Source organism: Miniopterus schreibersii, assembly GCF_964146895.1.
Source record: "Miniopterus schreibersii genome assembly, chromosome: 9".
NCBI classification, from domain to species: Eukaryota; Metazoa; Chordata; class Mammalia; order Chiroptera; family Miniopteridae; genus Miniopterus; species Miniopterus schreibersii.
In genome coordinates, this window is record NC_138118.1 from 29957847 (window position 1) to 29967846 (window position 10000).

General features: G+C 30.5%; 1 protein-coding gene across 8 annotated transcripts in view; it reads right to left on the minus strand.

The window, feature by feature from the left end:
- The window catches only part of FOXP2 (forkhead box P2), a 664287-nt gene that overhangs the window by 274797 nt on the left and 379490 nt on the right, over positions 1-10000 (minus strand). For 7 of the 8 annotated variants that reach the window (XM_081147828.1, XM_081147832.1, XM_081147831.1 and 4 more), the window contains exon 3: positions 2182-2359. In XM_081147828.1, coding sequence (XP_081003954.1) covers positions 2182-2349 — 168 coding nt within the window. In that variant the 5' untranslated portion in view covers positions 2350-2359. Of the gene's footprint in view, positions 1-2181; positions 2360-10000 lie in introns of those variants that run through there. The other variant, XM_081147834.1, reaches the window with a different exon arrangement.

Sequence of the window (10000 nt, forward strand, 5' to 3'; positions counted from 1 at the left end):
TTAAATAACATCAAGTAAAAATAAATTTCTAAAATTATTTCACTTCTTATAAACATGCTTGCATATTTTTGCATAGTTTAATTCCTTCTAAAATATATTGAATTTGTTAGCATTAATAGCATTAATTTTATAGAAAAGACATTCCAATCCTTAATGAACTTAAAGCTCCATTCTAAAATACACTGATGGAAGGACAAAAATATAATCACATTAAGTATCTAACTATGTTAATATAGTTAAAACATAACGAAGGGAAGACACATTTACAAAGGTTTTTCCATGTTTATTAAAATTATTATGTATCTTCCCGTACACACATACTGAAGTGTCCTTTGAAAATGCCCACTTTAGACACTGTGTTAAATCAGTTCTAGAGGGCACTCCGCATACATGCAATACATGACTGAAGTTGCTAAGTTATATAAAGAATATAACTTTTTTGTATTTTCTTCTTTACAGTTAAACTGTGTAGAACAAAGTAAACTTCAAAATTCATGTTATAAACACAGCTTACACATCTTACCATAAAAACGCCTCCAGAGTACTATAAATTATAGCCAGAATTTTACTGTTTTATTAAATAAGTAATCAAAACTAAAAGAAAAAAAAGTTACTTCTTTACATTTCCCTTCAGAACCTGTTGTCTTTTCAGTACTAAACTAAAATGTTTATTTTCAATTATTCATTTCACTTGCCTTTACAAATGCAGTCTACTGTATTCTCACACAAAATACAATTTGGCTATAAATTCTTAGGTCTCTTACTTAAGGGAGTCAGTAGGACTACTTTAGCGCTCCAATGGTATGATATTTCCTGCAAATACATTAAAGGAAGAAAAGAACTATCTTAAAAACTGTATTTATTTAAAGAAGCCTGTAAAATAGGATAATTCTGGGACTTTGGTAGGCATTAATTCCTATGATGGTTAAAACAAAATATTTAAAAAATTAAACTGATCTTCCTAATAATTACTGTATATGAAAAGAGACATAACTCTAAAATAATAAGGAGCTTATTCAAAGCATTATGTCTAGCTCTTTAAAAGGATTATTCTTGAAAACAATGCTGGAATGTTGAAATTACTCAGTACACATATTCTAAGGTAGAAAAAATTATTCTATTAAATTTTACTCTAGTATGGACATTTGCTCTAACTTTTGAGATGCATTCTTTCTCATTGTATACTAACTTCAAAATGAAACATCTTTCAATAATAATTCATTATATTTTCATTTTAATGTTTTTTCACATCTAGTCTGAATGCAATCCAGAGAGTTAAAGCAATAATCTTTACTTTTAAAACAACTATCTTATTTTCAAACAGGTATACTCACTCTGGCCTAATATAAGTTTATGCTTTGAAAGCTTTCTGTTTTCTGTCACTGTTTCCAAAGAGTCGAATCAGTGAAGAATAGAATGGCTATACTTTAGTTAAAAATAGTATTTTAATTGACAAAAAAAAAAAAAAATAGGGAAAAATGAATCTGCTTTATAAAAAGAGTAATGGGGTCCTTAACAGTATAACTTTATTGAGCAGTTGTTTCCTATTCTAGATTTATAGAGAACAACTGTATTTTATCAGACACTAACAGAAAATAAAAAGTGCTCTTTAATGTTATCAAAAGACATATATTCAAAAAATCTTAAAATGAGTTTTTTAAGAAAGGCAATAAAAATGATCATAGTGTTTACATCTTTCACAATCTCTCAGCAAATTTTCACTAATTAATAGCTAATATTTGCAGTTATCATGCACAAGCATCTGTGTTGTGAAAAGTCCTTGTGGTTCCTTTCACCTTAGCTCAGACTTGGAATAAATTCATTGTATAAGCAAGTATCAAGTAATGTGGCCCTCTGGTGGAAAACTAAGTATCACATTCTGCAGCACAACGTTAGAGAGTAAACTAGAAGCTATAAAAAATTTGTTACAAAGCTTTACAGAACCTTCAGAAGATCTCCCTGTGAACTTAATTAATAGCCTGATACCTGAAGGCCACTCTGGCGCTGGTATGACGTAACTAATATGAAAAGCTACTCATACTTCAATCATATTCCAAATAATAATAAATTATCAGCATCCTTTAGCTTAACACATGCTCAATTTGCTATGAATATATTGTTTTATATTCAAGAAAACAGGCTTATTTGTTTCAAGGAATCACTGAGAAAAACAAAACTTACCTGCTGTTGTTGCAGATGCAGCAGTTCTACTGTGCTTACTTCAGAGCTGGTGTCACCACTTGATCTTCCATCTCTGCTGCCAGCATCTAATTGGCTGCTTAGAGTGCTCATTCCATTTTGATTCATTGAACTGTTGCTTATTGTCTCTGTGGCAGATTCCTGCATCATGACTTAATACCTAAAAGTGATTAAGAAGTATCAATTAACACACGTTACACCTTCACACTTCCATTATCAAGATGTCCCTCTCTGCCAATTACAGAGACAGCATTTTTAGAAGAAAATGAAAAAAGCCTTGAATAGTCATTTACCAAGAAAAGCAATATAAATTCAGCTTTCATACAGATACTAATCACTGAAATTATGATTTCTGTAAGCATTTATTGTGTGATTACATTTAACAGCCAAAGTAACATACCATGCACATAGCATGGTCAATAGCATTTATGAACAACCACATTTTAAAGTCTACCTATAAAACCAGTTTAAATAAAGGCACGATTGCACACTCTAGTGTTCTATGTTTCCTATTATCTACCTTTGACAACCGTGGATGACTATACAGCCTTCTTTTAAATATTCACTATATTGATTCTGTCAGAATTTTACAGCACATCTTATGCAATGCTGTTGTTTAATGATGCACAGCTAATCATACAAAATTAAAATTTTGTAAGGGTGTTACAAATCATATGGTTTCAACCAATGATAAATTGTATAATGGGTTTCTTTTTTTGTGACTAAATAAAATTTTGCCTTGGAGGCATTTTAAGAAAAAGCTCCTGCTGCAAACATGTCAGATATTGCCTATTTTTTAATCAAACAACTCATATTCATTTATTTTTCTGACGTTTAAAACATTTAATACTGTCCTTCCTGGGAAGTAATTAAGCTTATGCATGAGCAGCAATCAAACTGTTCACTTGAAGATGACTTAAAACTCAATTTTAACATAGGCAAATAAATGAAAGATATAAAATTAATTTTCCAGGCATGTATTAGATATGAAAGCTGGAAATAAAATCTATCAAGAATATCACTAATGATTGTGCTAAAAACAGCATAAATTATGCATATTACCTTCTCTACAGTAATAAATGTTTTATCATTTTCACTGCATAAATATACTGTACTTTCAGGATAGCAATGAGATGTCCTGCCAAGATCAGTGAAAACTTGCAGCAAATAAAGAACCAATGTGCTCTTACAAACCAGAATTTCACAGTATATCTTGAATCTGTGATTTAGAAAGATAAGTTTTGACTCTTAAAGATATCTGAATCCTACACCATAACCTAGTAGATGCACTACTCTGTTTTACTTCTACAGACAGAATTTCAGAAACAACCTGGCTGTACTGTGACTTTAATGGCAATGCTAGCAGGCAGAGGATTTAGCCTAAATAAAGAAGGATGTTAAACTTCTCTCAGCTTAATTTTGTGTTACTATATGATTTCATTACTTTAAACTTGGTCATATTTTAAGACTTCTGTCCATTTAAAAATTGTAAATGCATTTATTATAAAGCAAATGTAAGCTTAATATCTTTTTGTGCCACAAAATATCTTCCTCAGATCCTTAAAAAATGTGATCATGGACACCCATACACACACAGAGACACAGACATACACAGAGATACATATTCAACAGATTTTTTTGCATATTAATATTATAATTATTAAAATTAATGTTATAACAGTTTAAACAGGTATTTTCTTCAAGCCTAAATTATTAGATTATTCCTATAACTCTAAAAAAATCAATTAGAAAAGATTTGCTTATTCATAAAAGGCCATAAGTAGCTGGGTTAGCAAAGCAAATTATTATAATAAAAACTACAAGTGAAAGCTATTCTGATTTTATTTTTTAAAAAGCAGCAACAAAAAAATCCCATAATCGTAAAGGAAGCAATTGCTGTGACCGTAATAAACAATTTTTGAACCAAATGTGTTTATGCAGAAATTGGTTTTGTTAAACATCTTACTGAACATTAACAAAGAAAAATCATACAAATGAAAACTGATACACAGTGATGAGTTTTATAAGGAAAAAACAAAGCTAATACTCTTTTCTGAGATTAGGCAGCTAATAAGTATTCAAATTAGGCATAAATTTTACATGCACAATGTTTAAAATATTCAGAGAAAAGGTCTGATTGCCTTTACTAGTTATATGAAAATTATAATTTGGGTCCTTTCCAACTGTGGAAACAGACATAACTTCTAAATATTGCATTTAAATTTTACTTTCCATAATACAGCTGGTATGTGTCTGTTTCTCCATCATTCAATTTCATTTGAAATACTTATCTCTGGGTGGAGTTTGCAACACAAAAAATAAATTTTTAAAAAATGATTTTTAAATGTAGCAGACAGGTGCAAGTATTTAATGATAACCTTTGGGTAGTTACTGCCAGTACCGATTGTATGCATTAAAGAATTCTGTTATAACCATGACCACCAAACAGTTAAGGATAATCAACAAGCAGAAAGTCATGGGTTTGAGCCTTTATTATGATTATGGAGAAAGACCTACATAACTTCCAAAGCCTGTCAATCAAATGATTTTACTGTTCCTCATGGAATTTTTGACTTTATAAAACTCTAGAGTATAAATTGTGATTTACATTTTAAGTCCAATCATCTAAGAATTAGTAAAATCAAGCTTAAGAAAAACAATAACCGTATTAGTACTTTTTAATTTATAAAACAGAAGCCTAAAATTCAACATTCATAGGCCAAAAGCAGGACAATTGTGTAATAAGATTATTAAAATGTACATTTCATCCAAAAAGAAAGGTTGTAGTATGTCCACTATAAAGGAGATGTACCCTCAAAGATAATAAAGATGCTTTCCGGTATTTACAAAGTTTTTACTACTGACACCTCTACACCTATTTTCCACTAGAGGAAATATTTCTAGATGTTTACCTTTTAAAGTACAAATTCAGCATATTCTTTCTAAATGAATACTCTTGGAGTCCCAAATATATCAAACTAAATTATTCATTCTTCTCAATCCTACCACAAACATTTTACAAAAATCTGTGAAAATAAATTCCAGATCATTAAAGGGAAAGGTGAAATTGGGAGTCGTTGTTTTAATGTTTGTCTGAACTCTTAGATAAACCTTTAAATCTTTCATCATACACACCTTTTCAGGAACAGAAAATAACTCTTCATATCTTGCACTCAAATGATACTGTTCTACTTTTCTGCTCAGCATCAAGTTTTCCTTTCTTTCCTTTTTCCTTCTTCTTTTTTAAAGCAAGTCACTGTACAGATACTTATTCTCTACACCACTTCCCTTTTGAAACATTAAACTGACACTGGAACTGACTGCACAAGATTGCATTTTCTCTTCCTAAACAACTTGAATTGAAAGGTTACTTAGTGTAACAATATTTACTTGCAGAATTGTGTTGTTACCAAGGGTATAATGGATGGTGGCTATGCAGGTTTACGCAAGAATGAGTGAAGCATGAGGCATTAGCCATGTGTTTGACATGTTTCAAATTGCTATAATCCAGCATTAAACACACCCAGCAATTCATGCCATTTCTTGCAGCCATAATCTTGAATAAAGCGTGCACAACCACTTATTATATAAATTAGTATATGACTCCCTGTTATAGTCACAACAGTGCTTTTGTGTTTATTTTGCATCAAGATGTAGTCTTTTATTTATACAAATAGCAGGATATAAAAACATAGCTCAATTAGACTTCCTTACTTTATGATAGGGTAGTACTGAATGCTAGACTTGTTGGTTTTATATTTCCTCTTAGAGTTATAGGTTCCATTGGTATAAAACTGTACCATGTGAGACAGACATTTGCCAGGCAAAAACAGAAACCTGCATATATCGTATTCCATATTCACTACAATGTTCAAAAGTTTGAAGCCTGACCTGTTAACTATATTATCGCAACCACCACCAGGGACACTACTGGGCCTTGTTGCTTACTCAGCTTTTCTCTCTGGACCTTTCTCTCATCTTTTCTCTCCGTCTCTTTCATTTTTCCTACAGCTCTCCCTGAGTCTTCTTTTTCACCACTTACACCATGTGTGTGTATGCATATGTATGTATATGGATAGATAGATGATGATATAGTATAGATGATTAGATATAGATATAGATAGATATATAGATGATATAGATATAGATGATGATATAGATGATATAGAGATAGAGATAGATGATAGATAGATGATAGATAGATAGATATAGATAGATAGATAGATAGATGATTAGATAGATAGATGATGGATAGATAGATAGATATAGATAGATGATAGAGATAGATAGATGATAGATAGATGATAGATAGATAGATGATAGATAGATTAGATAGATAGATAGATAGATAGATAGATAGATAGATAGATAGATAGATAGATAGATGATAGATAGATAGATAGATAGATGATAGATAGATAGATAGATAGATGATAGATAGATGATAGATAGATATAGATAGATATAGATAGATGATGATAGATAGATAGATGATAGATGATAGATAGATAGATAGATGATAGATGATAGATAGATAGATAGATAGATAGATAGATAGATAGATAGATAGATGATAGATAGATAGATGATAGATAGATAGATAGATGATAGATGATAGATAGATAGATAGATGATAGATAGATAGATAGATGATAGATAGATAGATATAGATAGATAGATAGATGATAGATAGATAGATAGATAGATAGATAGATAGATAAATAGATAGATAGATAGATGATAGATAGATAGATATAGATAGATAGATAGATGATAGATAGATAGATAGATAGATAGATAGATAGATAGATAGATAGATAGATAGATAGATAGATAGATAGATAAAACTATCTCTGTCAAGGATGGTAAGAAGGGAGAAATAACCTCTACTTCCCTCCCTGCTCCCCTATCAACATACACAGACACTTCATCTTCTAATCTTGGTGCCTTAATGTTAAATCTCAATTTTTGGCATGCTATCATTTAATTAAAAAAAGGATAAAAATGACTTCCTGAAAAACTAAGAATAAATAATAATACATATAAAAAGTTTATAACAATTTATTTCTGTGAACTTTTCTTAAACAAAACTATAGTGACATTAAAACATATTTTATGTCCAAGATCTGATTTCTTCCAGTCTCTAATTTATTTAACCAAATATATACATTAAATCCAAAAGATTTGGAATATGGTATTTAAATAATAGTACACCATAATATTAAAAAGTTATAATATATTCTCAAATAATTTTAATCATTCAACATTATCAATATTAAATATTATTAAATATTTCTATGCAAATTCAAAAATAAAGGGTTAAATATGAGAAACACCTACATATGCAACCAAAAAAAATCATATAAGTTTACCTCAAAATATCAGCTAAATTCTAATTCTGAAAACTTGACTGTGATATAAAACTTCTGTTAGACACTAACATTTAAATAATGAAAACTTTTGTGCTCTAGTGGAATTAATTCATCATGGATACTAGGCACATTGCTTTTGAAATCTCGTACTGCTTTGCTAAAAGTCTTTAATGCTAAGATTGCCTAATAAATCAAAATGCCAAATATAAAGGACATAGTTGAATGTGTAAGAACAAAAATTGAACAAGCACATGCATATTTTTATTTTTTTAAAAACTGAAACAGGATGTTCTTTTACACATGATTTGGGAAAAGATAGCAGCTGTTATAGCAAGCTATATAATCTTTATTATAACACGCAGTATTACAATAAGTAAATGAAAACTAAGCTGTTTAAAAGTATTTACCACTGCTTTTCAGTTATATATAAAAAAAATGTCTAAAGCTCTAATCACAAATTAAAGTTAACTTCTTGGGGAAAAACACAAACTTTAATCAGTAAAAGTTCTAATTATTATTTAAAAATATTAGTATATTAGACACACAAAGTTGTAGGACATTTCAACATGATCATTTTTTAAAATGGTAATCATGACTATTTTCAGTAAACAGAACATTGTTAGATCTTCAACAGTGACAAACATCTGAGAAACGTAGAGTAGAAAAATGAAAACCTTATCTTTCTCTTCAATCAGCTATTCACTCTAGGATTAAAATTAAACTAAGTTTTAAAACACAAGTACATAAAAATTTCATTACGGAAATTGTGTAAAATAATAAAATTAAATTGTTTAATCTCTATGCTATTTTAATACAGCACAACAGAAAATGTGAAAGAATGACAACTATACAGATGCATTTTACAGCAACATTCTGATCCTGTATCTTGTAGTTTAATAATTCCCGTTCACAAGTATAATTTGAAGGGATTTGAAAATATTTATCATTCTGGTGAACTAATTATTCCCATATATATTTCAAAATTATATTTTAAATTAATCTTTATGTTCTAATGTCTCATTTTAGTTTCATACATTTATACAATTATATATAGAATCTATTTCTCAAGCAGATAAAAACATATATCAAGTTTTACTTTTCAAAGTCCATGCTAAATGGTCAGTCTTTCCTTTAAGTATATAAATTTTAATGCTAGTTTAATTCACTAGAGTTTTTAAATGTTTTAAATCAGTACTTTATAGCATTAATATTTATTTTAAAATAAGGGAAGAAGGAAGCTTAGGGAAAGTTTATTTAATTCTGTTACTTTATAACCTCTGACAAACTGAGTTAGCATTAATTTATAATACAAAAACATAATATTTTTTTCAGTGTTGAACTATATCTTTTTATATATCTTACATGTGAGAGAGGACTTAAAAACCAAAGAATATTACCTAGTTTCCAATCCAAAAATAAATCATGGTTACAGGTTACAAGAGACCTGCTAAGCAAGAATATTTTGTAATGCTTTTTCTGTCCTTGCCTAAAGAAAAAATATCTTCAAATTCTTGAGACCAGGAATATTTTAGTATAAGAAATAGAGAATTTAATAGTAAAAAGTGTTAAAGCAATAAGAAATAATTAGATCTCCAAGAACATAGAAAACTGCCTAGCAGGCAAAACCTCCTTCTTTTTTATTGTAAAAGCTTAGTGATTGAGGTGTGCAAGCTTGCAAGCTTCCATGCGTTGGGTCCACTTACAGTCAAATTCCCAAAGGCTGGACTACTTGCAATAGCCTTCACTGATCCCCTGGCTAATGAGAGCTCTGAGTATGTACTTCTCTTGTGATGGCATTTTCACCTTTCCTGCCACCTATCTTCCCTTAGCCCTCAAGCTTACTTTACTTCAATCTTCAGTCTCCCGCCCACAGCAACTCCCTGGGATCCCTTGCTGTTTTTCCTGAGCATAATACAGATCTCCCACGGATCCTCCTTCACTTGCCCTTTCAGCACTTTTTACTTCCAGGCTATCTTTTGGGTTCCAATTGTCCCTTTAATTCTGCTCCTCATCAGACCCACCTCTTGCCTTCCCATTGGAAGACCACACCATAGGCGGTACACTTAGAGAAATTCCTTCTGCTGGCCTCAACTTAATGTTAAAGTCCGCATGAGCCTAGCACGTGGGTGCAATAATAAGGCCAGAATTTCAAGGTAACAGCAAAAATGTGCTGAGCAGAGAGTTTCAAGATCTGGTCAGGAAACTGATTTTGTTCTCCAGTCTGGGTGTGTGTGTGTGTGTGTGTGTGTGTGAGGGGCCTGCAACCTGCCTTAATATTTCTTTGACTGTATTGTTTCCAAATGGTTTATACATTTAATTTTGAGATTGGGGTTTAATTTTAGACCATTAGAATGACCATTTTAATAATTAGCTCCATGATGAGTCACACACTCATACCATGGTCTGATCTAAACAGCAAGTATGTTCCA